Source organism: Sprattus sprattus, assembly GCF_963457725.1.
Source record: "Sprattus sprattus genome assembly, chromosome: 19".
Classification (NCBI taxonomy): domain Eukaryota; kingdom Metazoa; phylum Chordata; class Actinopteri; order Clupeiformes; family Clupeidae; genus Sprattus; species Sprattus sprattus.
In genome coordinates, this window is record NC_137917.1 from 23,177,356 (window position 1) to 23,197,355 (window position 20,000).

The window sequence follows — 20,000 nt, forward strand, 5'->3', positions numbered from 1 at the left end:
CTGGTTCCCTCTCCTTCTCTCCCTGGTTCCCGTTCCGCCCCTCCCTGGTTCCCTGTCCTCCTCTCCCTGGTTCCCTCTCCACCTCTCCCTGTCTACCTCTCCCTGGTTCCCTCTCCACCTCTCCCTGGTTCCCTCTCCTCCTCTCCCTGGTTCCCTCTCCTCCTCTCCCTGGTTCCCGTTCCTCCTCTCCCTGGTTCCCTGTCCTCCCCTCCCTGGTTCCCTTTCCTCCTCTCCCATGGGATCCCGGCGCTCCGTACCTGTCGGCGAGGACACCCAGCACCCTCTCCGTGGTGGTGAATGAGCGGTAGGTGGAAAGGAAGATGGAGACGAAGGACGAGTCGCTCATGGAGAAGGCGTGCAGGAGGTGGAGGACCAGCTTCTCCTCCGTACCCGCCTTCACGCACCGCGAGCGGAACCTGGGGGACTGCAAGCAGAACGCCAGAGGGCATGCAGAGAGACACACACAGAGACACACACACACACACACAGGGAGTTAAAAGAGAGAGAGAGACAGAGAGAGAGAAAGTCAAGCAGTACGCCAGAGGGCAGCGCGGCACCAGGGACCTGTTGACCAGTCGCTTTAGGCCAGGGGTTCCCCCTCGTGTGCCTGCAACTCTCTCAGCTCTGCACACATGACTTCACTCTTCAGTGGCCATCTGGACAAGCTGAGCAACACACCTGACTTAGGTAATCAATAGCTTATTGCACTGATATCAATCAGGTGCACTTTAAGTGGGGGAAAGGAGATTTTCACTGCCATCAACTGTTAAGTACAATGCAACAGACTATGTAAGCCATGCACTGTTGCTGGCTGCAAGGGCAAGTGCTGGAACACCCTAGCATGATGTAAACTAGTTTCAGTGTAACGACCCTCAGTTGTGCAGGTGTTGGGTGATATGCAGTCAGACAAGGGATTCCACACAATGGCTTTATTTCTGCATTCACAATTAAAAATACATTGCATGAGTTTTTCAGCTATCGCGACTGCAGATCTCCAACGGAGAGAAAGTAGCTTACATCATGCTAGCATTCTATAAACTCATGGGGCCTTAGCCTGTAGATTCAAGCAGCACCTCTGTAACCAAGGCTACTTGCTCAATGACTCAATGCAGTCTTACCAGTGGACTTGTGGGAGAGCCATGCTGTTGCTTCACAACGACAGTGTATAGGATGCCGTCCTCCTCCTCTTCAGACACAGTCGACTGGACTGGGGGGGGGGAGGGGGGGGAGGGGGGGGGGGGGGGGGGGGGGGGGGGGGGGTTCACAGGTTAACTTACAATCCGATATTGTCATGTATTTTGCCTACAGTACTGATATAATGCTAGCAAAGATCTGGCAAATGGCAGATAATGTACGTTATTATATTTTATGAAATAGAATTTAACTAAAAAAAAGAAAAGGACAAGAAAAAAATCTCATCCCTGCCCTTAGCTGTGAAAAGGCTTGTTATGATGGAAATTCTTCTTTGCTCTCAGTTATAATTCCGTTTCACGCCGATTATCACTCTATCAATCACTCTATCAATCACTCTATCAATCACTCTATCAATCACTCTATCAATCACTCTGTCAATCAGCCCCACATGGAAGCAGAGGGTAGCCTACTCTGGAACACCAGAATGGTGTATCGATAACATATCAATAACATATCAATAACGTTATTGTAATAAATAACGTATCGCAAGCAGAAATATCACACTATATCACCATCTGGAAATGTTTTGACCCATTCCCATCGACTGACAGGAGACAACCGGAAGAGATGTAGGGGTCAGAGGTCAGAGAGTGAGTCTCCTGATAGGCTGTTCTTGATTATCAGTTTCATAAACACCGCAGACATATTTTCCCTGTAAGTGCTACACTTTCAATGGATAATCACTGAGCAACGCACCCATAACTTTGCTTATGCGAGTGTCAGTTGCAAATAAATACACACGGTGTTTACTTCATCTTGGCCACACAGTTAGCATTTAGCCGCTGAGTTTATGCTATTAGCCAAGATCATTACAACATTAGCGTCCTACGGAGGAGCCTTGGGTGAACTGCTACCCTCTGGACAAACGCTTATTGGCTGAGTATGGTGCTTCATTTTGACACGAGGGGCATGTGACCCGTCTTCCTGCAGAGAGTGCAGAACAGTGCGGGAGACTTGAACAGAGGAAGTGAACTTACCAGGTCCAGTGGGCAGTACCACGTCGTTTTCATGGGTGAAGGCTCTACCTAAGAAACAGTGGAATATTAATGCAAAATGGTGAATCAAAAAAGGAGAATCAAGATGATATTTATCAAAACATAAATCTACAATTAGTAGCATCAATTAGCAATGGTATGCATCAAACCTTGAAGAACTGTGAAACCATTTGCAAATGTAAATCACTTTCAAATCCACCTCGTCTATAACCAAGGACACTATTTGTCATTCTTTTTGGCTGATTTTGTTGCATTTCAGAGACTGCAAACCCAATAACAGCATTGTTGTTAAAACAGGGGCCTTGTTTGTGTAAAGTAACTGAATTGTAAATCCAAAACTATGGGATACATGGATAACAAAAAACACTTCTGCATTCAATGACATGTAATAAAATGCCGGATTGGGTTTGTGCGTAAAAATGAAATATTGCTTTGACAAAACCACTAAATCCACTGCCACAGATTAATGATCAATACCTATAAATCCACTGCCACAGATTAATGATCACTTACATGGCCTTGAACATAATAAACACACACAGTTCAACTACACAAAATGTGTTGGTGTGAACATATTTCAGTTTGACATTACTCTGCAGACATATAAACTAATGCACAAGGGTCCTAAAAAAGCACATATATAAATGTATAACACATATATAAGCACATATATAACACATATCCACTGTGAGAGGCATCCATTCTTTCAGTGAGACTTTCCATCATGAAAAATGCATGAGTATGAGGGTGCCTATGACATCACTGTATCCCCTCTCACTGCTCACAGCCACTCAATAAACGTGTCATTTCCTGTAGCGTCTTACCCTGCCGTAACAGTCTAAGAGCATTCAGCTTCTAAAAAAAACACCATGTCATAATAACGTGGTTGTGTTATCAAATGCTGCAACCACCGCACTGGGGGGGTTAGTCTTTATCAGGGTCAGCAATGCAAATTGTGCCGCCCATAAAACGAGGGCACAGAAGACTGTCCTACTGACTCAACCATTAAATCCATAAAAAACTGTAACGGAACTCATGGGTGCTGGGCTAAAGTGACCTCATTTGTCTAGACCAGCGAAGCTGAACATGTCCTGGTTCGTACACACACAGACTCCCTGTTTCACACCCGTACAGGCACATGGAGGACACACATGGATGACATATCATGCTCATAATCAGCAGAAGTAGATGTGATAAGGAAACGTCTTGTCACGTATTCAGAGGTGTTGATGCGGGTTTGCTATTAAACACTTTGGTTCGCTCCTAATCTCATTCCACAAGTGCAGAGCGAGATAAAGAGACTCCGCCTACGAGGGAAACAGTACCTTTTAGACCTTACAAGTGCAGAGTGAGAGAAAGAGACAGAGCCTACGAGGGAAACGCTACCTTTTAGACCTTAGAAGTGCAGAACGAGAGAAAGAGACGGCGCCTACGAGGGAAACGCTACCTTTCAGACCCTACAAGTCCAGACAGGAGCAGGAGCTTCTGGCTTCCTGAAGACGCTCCGAGACCCAAGCAGAGAGAGCGTCTTCTCTGGTCCAGTCATCTGGCTTCCAGAGTTTCTTATTCTCAGCGTCCCTCTGTCTTGTTTGCGGCGAGGCTTCAAGCTTGGTTTAGTGCCTTTATCTCTCTTTCTTTTGTCTCCTACTAAGCCAGGCTCTCTCGGTGTGTGTGTGTGTGTGTGTGTGTGTGTGTGTTTGACGTACACAAACACACCTGAGGCTCTCACTAGCCCCTCCCTACTGGTGTCATGTCACCAGGCCACTCCCATCACAAGCACGAGTCAGAATGGCCTGCAGCTATTGCCTATTGACAATTCTATCTCTCTCTCTCTCTCTCGCTCTCTCTCTCTCTCTCTTTTTGTTTCCTCTCTCCCGTGGGATCTAACCCAGCGATTCACTGACCAGTGTTGCTAAACCTGTTTGACCAACTTCTACACTTCTATAGCACAGAAACTTCTATAGCACAGAAAACACAAGCGTTTAAACAGAGCGTTGCTGCTTTGGTTAAGGCAAGGCTATATCCTATAGACCATGTCATGTTTTTTCTTCAGCTTGTTAATCTTTGTCCATAAACAAATAGAAGGAACTCTAATTACATTTGCTCAAGAATAATAACATGAGATGGAAAGCATGTATTTACACATGAGTTTCACAGACAGAGCTCAAACAGACTGCTAGTTTATAGCGATCTCTCTAAGTTACCAAGTCTCTCTAAGTCTCCTCTATCTTATCAGGTTCTCAATAAAACCACTACATTTATTTTGGATAGCAAATGCCATAAATGACGTGCTTCATATCTTAAATTAGCCAGATGATGGGACGACTGTTACACCAGTTTGTGTCACAGCATGTTTCCACATGTTTTGAAACTAAGTTTCACATGAAGTGTGTGAGACAGCCAAGCATGCGCTATCTTTCCAACAGCAAAGAGCTTCCATGTCAATAACTCTAACAGAGTTTAAAAAAGATGAAGTGCTACAGCCGGCAAACTATGGCAAAACATTCCCTATTAAACACTTCCTAGTGAATGGAACGCAGTTATTGCCGGAGTACATTTTCTTCTTCTTGCTCTGTTCTTATGTGTGCCTCTCTTGTAGTTCCTTTGCTCTCCTTTCTTGTCTGTCTGTCCACCACTGGGCTCTCTTCTCTCTCAACATGCAGGAAGTCCGTAATGAGATTGGACAAACACAGGAAACAGGACATGTTACCATGTCATGCTGCCATCCGCGCCACCCTCAAGCTGACCCTCTTACCCGCCCCCTTCACCCACTAACCCCCCCAGCCCACCCCACCCCACCCCACCCCACCCTCACTGGCAGCTCCACTGTGGTTCCCCCAATGGCCTGCATCCTTAAAAGCTGGCAGCCTTGCGAGGAAAAAACAGGAAAGAGACTCTCTCTATCTTTGCCACCATTACGTGTTTACTCATGCATCTAAATGCAGAAGGCTTTGTCTGAGTTTTCCAAGGCTTACGGAGCCTCAGGGATTTGGGTGACAATATACGCCGTGAGTTGCAATGGATGTATTATTGTCCCCTTATATATGTTTGTTTGCGTTGTGAGCGAGTGTCCTATTTTTTTTTTTTACAAGAGAGCCATAAATACATCTAAGAGTGGTTTATTTAAAGACACCCATTGTCTTCAGCTCTTTCTCCCGCATTTTTTTTTTCTTTTGGAGGTCCACCTCTTCCTTCCATACCCTCCGGTTCTACTCTTCCCTACTCTTTCATCCCTCCATAGGCCAGCCATCGTCCTTCTCTCCTTCTTCTATTACACATTCTCATGGTGTACCTAATTGGCCTTATGTGCCCTAAGAAAACATGTTGCTGTCAACTGACCACCACTGTTGGGCAGCACAACCATGTGGCTGATTAGAAACAATATGGATTACGTGCGTCACAGAGTGTGTGTGTGTGTGTGTCTGTGTGTGTGTGTGTGTGTGTGTGGGTCGCACACATCACATCCCAACGATTGGCACCGGTGATGGAAAACAAGGCCATGTGATGACCCATATTTCCCCAGGCCCCAGGCTCCCTTGGTCGGGTGCGCGGCGGGGCCGGACTGAGAGCGCCATTCTAGGCCACATGTATGCATACAGTCCTTACTCATTAAAGAGTGAAGAGGCATAGGGAGGGGGATGACATGCTATCCCATCTCTCAATGGAGGAGACTACTGGCCCCGGGACAGGGGGGGTGGCGGAGGGGGCTTGGCAGTGACACCAGAGCAGGGGTGGCGAAACAAAAGCGCGAGTGTGTAACAGCACAAACCCGCTGCCCCCACTCTGTGCATAATTCAACACAGGGCCGAGAAGCCCAGCGCAGTCAGGCAGTCACATGACCCTCACAGAGGGAAGTTACGACAGCGAGGGCCATCCGTCTGAGTCAGTGTGTGACTTCTTTATTTAGGACCTAAGGTACTAAAAGGAGACTCCAAGCAGAGAGACCCAGCACACTTTGGTTACCGTGCGTGCTGAGCGTAAACAGTCGCCCAGGCTTAGTCATCCAAAATGTCTGCCAGCGCCATGTTTCATGTCTGTGTCACTGCACACTTTGCATTACTTTACAGAGTGCAAAAAATGCTTCAACAAGGGAACATTTCAAAATGCTTTCACTGTGTATAGCTGGACAAACAAACGAACATTTGCCAAGTGTACAGGAAGAACAGTACCGCAGAACAGTAAGAGAGGAACAAGACAAGATAAGGGTCCTCCTGACCCATGCGAAACATGTTGTGGGATAGTGCCATGTGAGTGACAGCTTACTCAGCATTCAGAACTTTATGGTCTTGCGCTGACTAAGGGTTTGGAACCCTCTACTGTGGTATCTTTCACTTTCACTATCACCAAAGACAGCGTCCTATAACGGCGTCCCACACGGCTGGCGGAGTTACGACTGTTCCACTGGTCGAGTTTATATAACAAATCACTCTGGCTGAGTCAGCGCTTCACCTTCCCTTTTTTCTCTGCTCTGTCCGTTTTTATTCTTCAAATGGCGAGAGTCCGTGAGGCCAAGTGAGAGCTTCACCCAAATAATCTGTTGTTCACTGTAGGTGAAACCGGGGTTGTTACATTAGTTTAATTAAATCAGTCTCATAAAATGTAATAATCATTAAATGTAGTATTTAACATTTTATAATTAAATTACTAAAATAATGGAAAGCTCTAGTTGTACCACTATTCAACAGTCTAAGTATGGTATCACAATACTATCATAGTACAATATCACTACAAAGCATCTGTTGTCTACTTAGGATACTGAAATTGGGTACACTTATATCATGCTCTGTTTTAAAGCTGTTGTAACAAACATACAAAAGGTTTCTCAACATCCAGTCTTATTAAAAAACATTCTATATTGTACATTGTAATGTGCAGAGTAACTAAGAGCAGCAGCACATTGATATTATGTACTTTTGCGGAAAGGTAATATCCGTGTACTTTCTACACATCAATAAGTTGTTTCTGGTACAGTACACAGCTGTTTAGTCACACTTTAAGCCTAACCTGGATAAAGCAACACTGAGTATTACCCTCAAACTCTCACTCTTTTTTACTTCTGGAAAACAACGCATAGAAGTATAGAAAAGACAGGTTATTCAATGATGTAGTGTAGGCATATAAAGTCAAATGTTAAACACAGCGCCCCCCCAGGAATTCTCTGGCATTATTCTGCTAACCTCAGTTTACTAAAAGCTCCTCGAACAACTGTTGAAGACCCCGCCTGACAGTACACTGCCACACAAGCCTCTTACAGGCGTAAGAAAAGGGTTTTACGGACATATAAATGGGTATTACCTGTGTAGTGTCGTTTTGCCTTCTGTCTGACATTTTGCCTGAGCCATCACACGGCCGGTCTGTGTCAGGCTGCAGGGGCCGGTAGGCGATGAGAGGCACATCCCTGGATCCCACCCCAGGCAAGTCCACAGCAGCCGTACGCATGTTACGGGAAAGCATGGTGGAGATGGCTAGAGAGAGAGAGACAGAGAGAGGGAGAGAGAGGGAGAGAGAGAGGGAGAGAGGGAGTATGCTAGTGTTTATATTTAAGTATAGACAATATAAATGTACTGCATGTCCCTGGTCCTCTTTCAATTACAATAAGTTCCATTTGTGAGACAGGTGGAACAAGACAGACAAGAGAAAGAAAGGGGGGGGGGGGGGGTTAAGGAAGGTACTGCTAATCTATATCCTCATAACCTACTTAATTTCATCACAAGCACTCAAACTCTGCTATGTGCCAAAGTTCTGAGTCTCTGAGAATTCACATTGCGCACATTACTCGCGACGAAGTGTCACTTCACCCGGCTCTCTGCTTCATTTGTTTACACAATTTACATTTCCCCTTGCTGAGCAACAACTTCTAATTTGAATTCCAACCCCTCCTTCCCCTTCCCCTTTCCCTCAGAGGTATTTTGATTACTGTGCAGATAGGCATCAACAACAGGAAAGCAAGAGCCCTAACCAATGACACTTTCTGTGCTGCAGAAATGGAGGTCAGATAGGTCTGAGTTCAGCACTACTGTAATATAAAACACACTCCCAGGCTTCCCAAAGCTCAAACAATGTCTGGAACTAAACAAAATGCAACTTAATATTAATTAAGCAGAATGGCGCTTACAATGAACAAAGTTACTTTACGAGACTTCTCTTAAATGTGATTTTCAATCTAATTTAAACGCAGTTACTTTTTTTCCCACTTAATAAAGTGTTTATTAAAACCAAAACGTATCTACGGCAGCAAATGATCCGGCTTTTAAAAACATGTTTACCTCACCAGTTCCTTTGGAACATTCACTCAGTCATATCAATAGCCTCTATTCATCGCGAAAGATGGCCTCCGCTGACCAGCACAAATATTTACGTTTGAGTGTCTATAACGTACAGTAGGCCGACACTAGGCCGAGTAGGTAGATCACGACTGAAATGAAAATTATATTTCATTCAAATCAGAATTTGAGAAACTCGGTTTAAAACAAATTGATCTTTTCTTTCGGCTGACTGCACTCACAACTTGAGGACTGAAATCCCATGGCAAAGTTTAGGGACACTCACAGTGGTCACCGAATAAAGCAACGTAACGCAATAACTCATATAGAAGAAGATACGCCGTTGGCCATTAATAGACCACAGATAAAACTTAACCTTCGTAGTTCACACCTACCATAACCTTCCTAAAAATCAAGGCAACTTACGCCTCCGTGGATGTAGTCTACGTTGCCTTCATATGCGCTCGGAGTCTTGGAGCGAGATTCGCATCGGTCATATATCTTTGCGATATCCACAAGGGTAAAATGATACCTGCTAATGGTCGACCACGGTGTCCATCCGGTCTCGTTCACAGATGCCTCTAAAGTCAGGGTTTCTCCTCCTCCATATCTCTGCCTCCCCCCGGTCGCCTGTCAAGCCTTATCGTGTGATTACACTGGCAAACTGAACGTATCCGTGTGCTGCACACTCCCTCCCTTTGCTCTGACGGCGCAGTTCCTGTCATTTCGGCTACGTGCTCTACGCGTTTGGTGCATTGAGGCAGACCACCTCTGGCAAATTATTTGGCGGGCAAGAATATTGTACAAAACCGTTTTCCTTCCAATTGCAACTAAACTGCCCAGCAGTATAACATCTTTTTAAGGCATGCGTGGAGAGGGAAATATGTTTTTTAGGCATCTATGGAGAGGAAAGGGATCAGAAGTGTATTGCACATTACAGTGAAGCTTTGGCGACTGAGAAAGAAATATAGTAGCCTATAGTGCAAACACATACCCTTTGATGAGAGAGTGATTTAAACTTTTCAACAGCTATGCAGCGCTTAAGGTGATTATCGGCGAGTAGGCTAATCCTTGGCACTATGGCAACTGTGAATAAAGGAAAGTGAGGCTTTCTGGAATTGAAAGGGATTGGAGTTTATCCTTCGGGGTAAAGATGCGACGCTAGTCATGAGATATTTAGACATTTCTTTAAGCATCATTGTCAACGATGAAATGGATCATCTTGAGTGTATCATAGAACCTGCTACGGGCTGTGGGTTATGAGTCATTCTAATTTCTCCATGTGACTCTTGAAAGCAATCCTTTCCTGGTCTCATGATATCCGAGTTTACAAACAGTATTCGCAAGAGGGACCGACAATACGCATCAGGTCTTTCAAACCATAAACTATAATAATAATTAAAATTATCATGAGTGTTCTGGCAGACTGTTTCCCATGCCTGACCCTGAAATGAGCAGCGACGGGCTGAATGTTATTTCAGTACGTTATCTATTCGTTTGTTTAGTCTCCAACTCAATCCACTGCTGCACACATCTTTTTGACCCAGTCTTTTTTCTTTACTGTTTCACAAGACAGTATCGTCAAGGATGCATATAACCAGGTGTTCAGTGACTGCTGATATTCTCTACTGGAGACGTATAAATACAAGCGATATCAATGCAACTGACAGACTGTTTCTGGTTATTGTGTGCCATGATATGTGAACACTTCTTGAATATTTTTGCTCCATATGCTTGCTTACACCTGGTCTTTTCTTGCAACTTGAGGCCCAACAATCATCAATGAACTCAGTGAACCGAGGGGGCGGGATGTCATCGCCACCTGGTGTAGAAAAAAGGAAGTTATATACAGCGCACCTAAATTGCTAGTGGCCATTTTAAGACAACCATGGTTTACAAGAGTGAATACATTGTATAAAGTGATACAAAGTCTCGGGGGAATTATATTATACATAAAATAGGCTATGTGGTCTCTCTTTAAGTTAGTTCATACTTGTCTGCTATATTTATATGTATTTAGAATAGCCTCATATTTTTTCAGTCTCCTTTTTCTTATTTAGAGCCATAGCCTACTTATCTTATTTTATCTACGTAGTTGTGCGGTATAAATTGTTTGCTGGTAGGCTATCACATGACTTTATAGGCTGTATATTCAAAACAAACTGAACGACGTTCGACAGAGTTGGCTATACTATGACGAAACATAATGCTTAAGGGGGTTAAACTAAAAAAACAACTAACTAAAAAAAACTAGCCACTGGACTCGGGACAGTGTTACGGAAACTAATGCACTAAGCTTGCCTATTCTACATAAAATAAGTGCATGCCTATCTTCACCAAAAACAGCTTGGCTGCTCCACATGTAATGTAGACAAATATTTTATGCATTTTTCAAGAAGAAGAAGAAGAGCTTGTGCGAGGATGAAATGGAAGTATAGGTATGCAGTTATGATTATGAGATCAGAGACAGATAAATGTAAAGACATCAAAAAAGTTTTTGACCAGTATCCCATCCATCCTAGTGAGATATCAAAAGATCGACGATCAGACTAGTTGCGTGTTTTTAATAGCGGTCAATTGTGAGACTAATGCTGAAGGCTGTAATTTGGGTATGGGGGGGGGGGAGGGGGGATGTATAATTAGGCTCATATTTCATTAAAGCTACTCACTACACGAGATACTTTCGGGGTTTTAGCCGATATACAGATTGTTCAGTGAGAAGCTTTTCTACGTTTAGGCGGCAAGAAGGCATTTTCAAACTTTCCTCAAAAAGTCCAAGGCGCACTTTCTGCTGGACCAATTAAGACAGTCGCCTCACAACTGTCTTTAATTAGCAGCGCGCGAGTTAATAACCGGCGCCGGGAGCCATTATCGCTCTCCTCGTCTGTTAGAGACGATTAGACACTGCTCTTAACCGCCCAGACATGAAATCCACCTCAAAATCTCGGTCAGATTTACAGATGTGAAGGTGTTCTCGGTCCGTTCACTCCCCGGTCCCCCTATCTCCCTCCCACTCGATCTCTCTGTTTTATGTCTGCGTCACAACAAGTCGGTCGAGAGAGAGGCAGAGATGATGGCGTCTCTCGCGGGTTGATTCTCATGCTGCTCTGACAAACACGTTTAATAACATCAATAGGAGGGGGAAAGAGAGGAAAGGGATGGGAACATGACGAAACGACGTCGCGGAAGACGGACAGATAGAGAGACAGACGGACAGACGCCTTTTCACTGACTGGTTGACTGACATACCCGTTTTGGCACCGACAAACACGTACACATCCACACTCTCGCACACACAGACACATAACCGGACAGTAATTGAGTCGGGGGAAAACAGAGAAGAAAAGGCATTTCATGTCAAGCTTGCACGGAAATCTCTGTGACCCCAACGGAGAGGAGTTCGACTTTACAGGTAGCTTTCTGTCAATCTCGCTTCGGTCACTGTGTTGCTGCTTAATTGATTCGTGAATTTGATCATATGTAGCGAATTTCCGGAGTGTATATATCTGCATAATTTTTTTGCACGCGAGCCGAAACATGCCTAAACATTAAATATGCACAACAGTTGACATCTGTTCGTGTCTTTCATCAGGGAAATAACGGATTCGTGCATTGTTTGATTAGGTAATATAATGTTATTAGATTGTATCATGCATTGGTAGTTGGCATGTATATATTATACCCCAAGCTGTTTTGCATCTGTGCTAATGTGTACTTAGTCTCGTCACTCAATGTACTGTACTGTATACTGTCGCTATGTTCTTAGTGTGAATTTAACCCTTTGTGGCCCTCAGTTGTTAGTGATATGATAAGGCCCTGCAGCGTTTTGGGCTCACCCCGTGTACTGTCGGGAGAAAAACTTCATACTGAGTAATACTGAAATAAAGTCTGTTGCTTCATCCTCTCTCTCTCTCTCTCTCTCTCTCTCTCTCTCTCTCTCTCTCTCTCTCTCTCTCTCTCTCTCTCTCTCTCTCTCTCTCTCTCTCTTCTCTCTCTCTCTCTCTGAACACACACACAAACACACATTTCCTTCCAGGATGGGGGTAGTGAATGAAGGAGATGATGTTTTAGCAAGATGGAGTGATGGACTACTTTACTTGGGCAATGTTAAAAGAGTGAGTGCACTACTTTTTGGTGTTTTTTTCCCTCTGCACTTTTTTTTTTTTATTTCTGTGAAACTTCCCTGGTCTGTGAGCAGGCCACAGCAGAAAACTATTTTTTCTTTCGTAGGTGGATGGAGTCAAACAGTGCTGTTTGGTCCGATTTGAGGACAATTCTGAGTTCTGGGTCTTAAGAAAAGACATCCACTCATGTAAGTTTTATAAACAGTGTGGCCTGGACGTTTTCACAATATTAAAACATGAAAATGTTTTCTTCCATGCTCCTCCCACGCTGTTCTAAGATTAAGGAAGTACACACCCAGTTTGGTTAATACAGTGACTGACAAAATAGTGGAAGATCTGTGAAAGCGTTTTAATAAAGATTCTTACATGGGTAGAAGGGAAATACTTTCTGTCTTTCTGTTTATTCTTTTAAAGAACGGAACTGTAAGCATCCTAATTGAAAGTGTTTATATCGATTAATGTGTGTTTTTAACTGGTGGCTCTGGCTACTGCTTAATACCAGTGGCTAAAAGAATCAGTGGATGGATATTCTTAAGTGGGGCTAGATCAAGTTGATGCCCCATCTCTTAGATGAATTCAATGCTATACTCGCTATACATACTTGATCAAACACATCCTGAGTATAACATTCCTTTATCAATATCCATTGGAAATGTAGTGTTCAAAATCAGCTAGGGACTGGTGCTCCAAGAGTATTGTTGTACATATTCTGTTTTTATTGTCTCTCTCTCTCTCTCTGATATGATGATCTTAGTGTTACTGTTGAAAGAGGGCACAGATTAGAAGTGTTGACAGCGTTAGGAGGAGAGTTGATAGTGTTCTGTGGATCATAGTTCTAATTCATGTCATGTGGAGGAGACAGACTACTGTGTGAGAAGGCTGTTGCATTTTAGCGCCAGTCGAACACACCCAGATATGCACTTCAGTGGCTCCGACGTCTGAGAGAGCACGATATGTGAGAACCATTGAAGTGGCAATTATATGAGTCAATAAACAAATAAATAATGTTTCTCTCTCTCTCTCTCTCTCTCTCTCTCTCTCTCTCTCTCTCTCTCTCTCCCCCCTGTTCTCTTCCTCCGCACTCTATTCCATCCTCTCTCTTTTCTCCTCTCTGACAATCTCTCTTTGCCTGTTCTCTCATCCCACTTCTCTCTCTCTCTATTATTTCCATTACACATCTACTTGTCCTCTCTCTTTCTCTCTCTTCTTTCTCCCTCTCCCTCTCTCCCTTACTCACTCGTTCTTTCTCCTAGTCTCCGTTGGAGTAGAGGATCTTTGTTGTATCTGTGATGGCCCACCTCTAAAAGAACCTCTCATAAACTGTCTCAAGTGTCGCCATGGTGAGCTAACCGAGGCTAATTCCTAGCAGATAATTTAATGTGCTAATGAAAGACCATTTGTAATACCTCCTGTAGGGTAGATTGTTTCTCTTTATCCAGTGCTACATCCCCCCCCCCCCCCCTATTCAGTCCTATTCATTTTCAAACTGATTTTTAAATTCGCTTGCTGTAAGAGTGAGCTCAGAAGTAGAAATTCTGGATGTATCTCATCCTGCCAAGTCAATAATGTACCACAGCATATAATTGTGTTAGGTTTATTACGTAATAAAAGCTTTAAAGTAAGGTGCTCTGTCTTTGCCGGCTCTACCGCAGGTTACCATTCACAGTGCCATTCTCCGGAGATTGAGGCAGAAGCTGACAGCGACTCCTGGATCTGTCGCCAGTGTGTTTTTGCAGTTGCCACAAGGGTTAGTCACAGTCCCTCTGTCTAATTGCATTGTGAAGCTCATTGAAAGCCATAAAAAATCTACAAGGACAGCTTTGAATTGCAACGTTCTGTCTTGTCATTTTTCCCCCCCCAGGATCTGCACCTGACAATTATAGCGTGGGTAACAGCAAAATATTGTGCAGGGGAAGAATTCTGTGCTTTAATTGCAATAGATTAAAGCAGCGCGAGGTTATTTCTTCCATCATGCTAGTTTTTTTTCTCCTCTCTCTCTTTGTCTCCTTATGCATAGTGTGAGTCAAGGTCTGGAGATGGAAAATAGGCCAGGTGTTGCATCCATCAATCCCTCTTTCCATTTCACCGCCCTGACATGCCCGCCTTTTCCTCTCCAGACGGAATCCCATTCTGCAGGCCCACATTAAGATAGCATTAGCAGCCCTTCCACTGTCATTCCTTGTCATGTTCTCCGCTCAGGTAATCTCTGCCGAGATGCAGGGGCACGGCACTGGGCTTTGACTCACGAGGCTCCGGCTAAGCTAAGTGATGTGCTGGCATGTTTTTGTTTGTGTCTCAGAGAGGGGGTGCCTTGAAGCGGGGACGCTTCGCCCGACTCATGCAGTTCATGAAGCACCGGCTGCCCTATCAGCTGTCGTCTCTCGACTGGGACCCCCAGCACCTGACCAATCAGCAGCAGTGTTACTGCTACTGCGCCGGTCCTGGAGAGTAAGTCAGCCTTTCAGGTGGTTGCTTTTGGACAAGGTTGAATGTTAATAATGCCTGACAGGATGTACATTGTATTCACTTGAAGTCAGATCTTTGGCAATTGTGTATATGTCCAGTTGGGTGATTTTATAGTGCAAGTGAGTGGTTGATGGGAACCTAATAGGAATAAACCAGTATCTGAAGATCTGTGTTAGCTTCCATGAATAATTCTCCCTATTATCAAGCTGCACTATGCAATGTTTTATTTTCTGCCTAATTATGTATGTATGTGTATGTTTTTGTGTGCCCGTGTGTGTGTGTGTGTGTGTGTGTGTGTGTGTGTGTGTGTGTGTGTGTGTGTACGCATGCTTGCATGTCTGTTCTAGGTGGAACCTGAAGATGCTGCAATGTGGCAGTTGTGGTCAGTGGTTCCATGAAGCGTGCACCCAGTGCTTGACCAAACCCTTGCTCTATGGAGACAGGTGAGATTGGATTGCAGCATTATTACGCATATTGTTGTAGACTTGTGTCGTCAAGGTCATCGTTTGATAGACAGGGTATAAAATTAGCTATGGCTGTGCATTTTTAATTCAGGGACAAATGGCTCAGTCAGCCAGCTTTGATCTCTCTTTCTCTCTCTCCTTCCCCTCTTCTCCCTCTTCCCCCCCCTCTCTCTCTCCCTCTTCTCTCTCTACCTCCCTCTCCCTCTCTTGCATGTCTATTGCTTCAGAAGGCCTCTCTCTCTCTCTTCCTCTCTCTCTATCTCTATCTATCTCCATCTCTTCCTCCCTCTACCCCTCTTCCTCCCTCTCTCCCTCTCTCTCTCTCTCTCTCTCTCCTTCCCTCTTCTCCCTATTCCCCCCCCTCTCTCTATCTCCCTCTTTAGAAGGAGTGATAATGTGACTCTTTTTGTGAGAGCGGATACATAGTGCTGCTGAGCCCTCCATACTTATATTTCTATTGGTCATATACAGTGTTGCATCAGCAGCTTCTCTTTGGAGACATGCTGGGAAGGGTGAGAGAGAGATAGATAGAGAGAGGGAGATAGAGAGAGAGGGAGAGATAGAGAGAGAGGGAGATAGAGAGAGAGAGGAAGAGAGAGAGAGAGGCCTTCTGAAGCAATAGACATGCAAGAGAGAGAGAGAGAGGGAGGGAGAGAGAGATAGAGAGAGAGAGGGAGAGGGAGGGAGAGAGAGAGAGAGGGAGAGAGAGAGGGAGAGCTAGAGAGAGAGAGAGCTAGAGAGAGAGCGAGAGAGAGGCCTTCTGAAGCAATAGACATGCAATCACGAGCAAAATCTCTGCTGTTCTAGGCCTGACATATACCTGGAACTCTGCACTTACCCCCACATTGGTCTCATTAAAATACATTTATACACATACTATGCCTAAACCACATCAGGAAATCTATCAATGTATTATTGTTTTGTGTCAGGTATAGTTTTAATATTGTAACATTCAAATGTGAAACACCTCTCTCCTCCTTTAGCCTGACCAATCCACTGGTCTCTTGCTGTATTCATGTATACTGAATATTTGTGATGTATTTATTTTTTAAATCACAGCAGGAAATATAGATTTAAAGTGTCAGGTATGGTTTTTAATACACTAATGTGTGATACTTTATCCTCTTCCTCCTCATAAGGTTCTATCGGTTTCAGTGTTCAGTCTGCACAAATGGACCCGAGACGATCCAGAGGCTACCGATGAGCTGGTAAGGTCACCATGATTGGTACACTGGAGTGCCTTTAAAAAAAAAAGTACTCTATGCAAAACCGGAACATTTGCAGCAGAATGTAAAACTGAGATGTATTATTCACCACAAAGGAGGAAATCTGAAATAATTTATCTGCCAGGTTGAGAAGTTTTCTGTGAAAGGTAACTTTCCATATAGTCTAGAGAGTCTCGACTGCAAGGACAGTTATGAACAACCCGCACTCACGGCATTCATCACATTTACCTCAGATAATGTCAGTGAACATCACAGAATACATCTGCATGGTGTTTGGCTTGTTGAATTTTTCAGACATTGATTTTCAGATGTTGATTGATGGGGTCGTTATGAAGCATGACTTCTTGAATTCATATAGCCATTCATAAAGTTGTATAGCCTTTGTCACTCTGGCAGGGGGACTGCCAATGGAAACTAGCCTTTCGGCTATAGTTGGGTGCATTTACATTTTAATGTTCGTGAATGTACACTGTCCCTCTTGATCAAATAAACAAATTGATTGATTGATTGATTGATTGATTGATTGATATGGGATATTTGCGGCCTGCTCATGATATTGTTGTCCTTTCAGGGTAGACTTGGCCCATTTGGTCCTTTATCACCTGTCTCTGTGCTGCAAGAGGAAGTATTTTGATTTTGACCACGAAATCCTGTCTTTCACCAACGAGAACTGGGAGTCTCTGCTGCTGGGAGAGGTGGGAGAAGCTAAGCCTTATTTATGTACACACACACACACACAGACGCACACACAGACGCACACACACACACACACACACAGTCACACACACACACACACACACACACACACACACACACAGTCACACACACACACACACACACACACACACACAGACCTTATTTATGTAATGCAAATCACACTGACTGACTGACTGACTGACTGACTGACTGGTTTAATGCCCTTTTTACAGGCTGAAATAAGAGTGCTGTCAAAGCACACAGAAACACTTACGTTTTTTTTTTTTAAATCCCACTCTCAATCACACTTTTGCAGCAGATATTGTGCCTTTGCCGGCCGAGTGTGTGTGTGTGTTTGTGTGTGTCTGTGTCGGTTTATAGCTGGTTGGCAGACACATGCAGTGTGACGACAAAGATGTCTGTAGACTTCATCAGTTTTTATGTCATTGATTACGCAAAAAAATTGATATCCTCTGTGTGAAAGTGATTCCTCCTCCTACTGAAAGCCAAAATCAACACTCTTTCTCTCTCTCTCTCTCTCTCTCTCTCTCTCTCTCTCTGTCTGTTGCTTAGCTCGCTGACACGCCGAGGCAAGATCGATGCCACAATCTGCTCAATGCTCTAAACTCCCACAAAGACAGGTGAGAGAGGATGTGACAGCGGTAATTAACATGCACAGCAATGGCAGCTCCTTCCAGCTCGCCACACAAGATGCATGGAGAGTTACATAAGATGTTAATCTGTTCAGATGATTCAGTTCAGAAGTGTGTGTCTTTGTATATGTAACGGTAGCCTGCGGATACAGAAAAACTCACTCCCTGACACCTTAAAAGACATGCTAGCAAAAGGTGCTAGCAACCAGGAGTTTTAGCCTCCTTGCTAGCCCAGCTCCCATGTCCGAGGTTTCGAGTTCCAGTCTTGTGCGGGACTAAGCTTGTCTAGTCAACGCAGCTTACATTGGTGTCGTGACCCGGATTTGGAGTGAGGTTTAGGAGGGTGAGTGTACCGGTAGCCAAGAGATACAGGGCTGTGCACTTAGTTAACGTCACTCGCCATCATCTTTAGAGACGTGCTAGCAACAGATGCTAGCACCCATGGGTTTTACCCTCCTTGCTAGCATGCCCATGGTTGAGTTTGAGTTTGGTGTGGGACTCTGCTTGTCTACACAACGTGGGTTACATGTAGTTTACTTACATAATGCTCAATTTATCTGGCATCCCCTGTGGGGTGTAGCTGACTGAAAGCTTCAGGGTGTACGACTCCTCCTTGCTTTTGGGCGATTCTCAAAAATACAATTTATTCAAGAAAGCCTTTTTGGGTCGAAAAGCCTTCTGACAACAGCTTACAGTTTGTTGAAATTTGTATTTAAATAGTGCATAGATATTAACGATTACATACTATTTAATAGCTAGTATTTTAGGATGTCCATGTTCGTTGATTGACAACTTGCTCCTACTTTAATTATCCGTAAAGGTTTCCTCACATAGATGTGCGTCTCCTCTCTTGTGTTAGGTTTGTCTCTGGTAAGGAGATCAAAAAGAAGAAATGTCTGTTCGGGCTTCAGGTGCGGGCGCCTCCTCCTCTCCTCTCCGACGCGTCTCCGCTCATCGCCGAGCCCCCCATCAACATCACACACAGGAAAAGGTCAGATCAAGGATCCTGCCTCCCATTATCCACCTCCTCATTCTCACACTCCCTCCCATTATCCACCTCCTCATTCTCTCACTCCCTCCCATTAACCACCTCCTCATCCTCACACTCCCTCCCATTATCCACCTCCTCATTCTCACACTCCCTCCCTCCCATTATCCACCTCCTCATTCTCACACTCCCTCCCATTAACCACCTCCTCATTCTCACACTCCCTCCCATTATCCACCTCCTCATTCTCTCACTCCCTCCCATTATCCACCTCCTCATTCTCACACTCCCTCCCATTATCCACCTCCTCATTCTCACACTCCCTCCCTCCCATTATCCACCTCCTCATTCTCACACTCCCTCCCATTAACCACCTCCTCATTCTCACACTCCCTCCCATTATCCACCTCCTCATTCTCACACTCCCTCCCATTATCCACCTCCTCATTCTCACACTCCCTCCCTCCCATTATCCACCTCCTCATTCTCACTCTCCCTCCCATTATCCACCTCCTCATTCTCACCCGCCCTCCCATTAACCACCTCCTCATTCTCACACTCCCTCCCATTATCCACCTCCTCATTCTCACACTCCCTCCCTCCCATTATCCACCTCCTCATTCTCACACTCCCTCCCATTATCCACCTCCTCATTCTCACACTCCCGCCTAATGGTCAGTACATTTCCTGCACACTCTCTCAGCTATACACAGGCTCTTTAAAAGATTCTGTGCAGAACCCTTTGGATAAAAGGGGTTCCTCTGGGATGAAGTGTATGTGTGTGTTAGTATGTACTATATTTATTTATTTATATTCTAGTACAAGTATATACATTTATTATAAGTATACAACATATATACAACATATATTTTTACAGCTGAAAGACACTGTACGGTTTATAACCAAAGAACCCACAGTCGATTACAACAGG

At 44.3% G+C, this 20,000-nt stretch overlaps 2 protein-coding genes across 4 annotated transcripts in view; one reads left to right on the forward strand and one right to left on the reverse strand.

Moving 5' to 3' along the window:
- rgl2 (ral guanine nucleotide dissociation stimulator-like 2) overlaps positions 1 to 9,109 on the reverse strand; it is a 22,861-nt gene extending 13,752 nt beyond the window's left edge. For 2 of the 3 annotated variants that reach the window (XM_080857902.1, XM_080857900.1), the window contains exons 1-5: positions 8,879 to 9,095; positions 7,485 to 7,654; positions 2,172 to 2,219; positions 1,119 to 1,202; positions 258 to 424 (exon numbers count right to left, since the gene is read on the reverse strand). In XM_080857902.1, the coding sequence (XP_080714028.1) occupies positions 258 to 424; positions 1,119 to 1,202; positions 2,172 to 2,219; positions 7,485 to 7,643 (458 nt within the window). In that variant the 5' untranslated portion in view covers positions 7,644 to 7,654; positions 8,879 to 9,095. Of the gene's footprint in view, positions 1 to 257; positions 425 to 1,118; positions 1,203 to 2,171; positions 2,220 to 7,484; positions 7,655 to 8,878 lie in introns of all 3 variants that reach the window. The other variant, XM_080857901.1, reaches the window with a different exon arrangement.
- A 2,549-nt stretch (positions 9,110 to 11,658) lies between these two features.
- Positions 11,659 to 20,000, forward strand: part of phf1 (PHD finger protein 1) — a gene marked incomplete at its 3' end in the record, with an annotated part of 13,380 nt that continues 5,038 nt past the window's right edge. The window contains exons 1-11 of the mRNA XM_080857905.1: positions 11,659 to 11,864; positions 12,489 to 12,567; positions 12,683 to 12,764; positions 13,830 to 13,916; positions 14,229 to 14,323; positions 14,876 to 15,024; positions 15,390 to 15,485; positions 16,646 to 16,714; positions 17,304 to 17,427; positions 18,002 to 18,069; positions 18,941 to 19,072. Of these exons, the coding sequence (XP_080714031.1) occupies positions 12,490 to 12,567; positions 12,683 to 12,764; positions 13,830 to 13,916; positions 14,229 to 14,323; positions 14,876 to 15,024; positions 15,390 to 15,485; positions 16,646 to 16,714; positions 17,304 to 17,427; positions 18,002 to 18,069; positions 18,941 to 19,072 (980 nt within the window). The 5' untranslated portion in view covers positions 11,659 to 11,864; position 12,489. The remainder of the gene's footprint in view (positions 11,865 to 12,488; positions 12,568 to 12,682; positions 12,765 to 13,829; positions 13,917 to 14,228; positions 14,324 to 14,875; positions 15,025 to 15,389; positions 15,486 to 16,645; positions 16,715 to 17,303; positions 17,428 to 18,001; positions 18,070 to 18,940; positions 19,073 to 20,000) is intronic.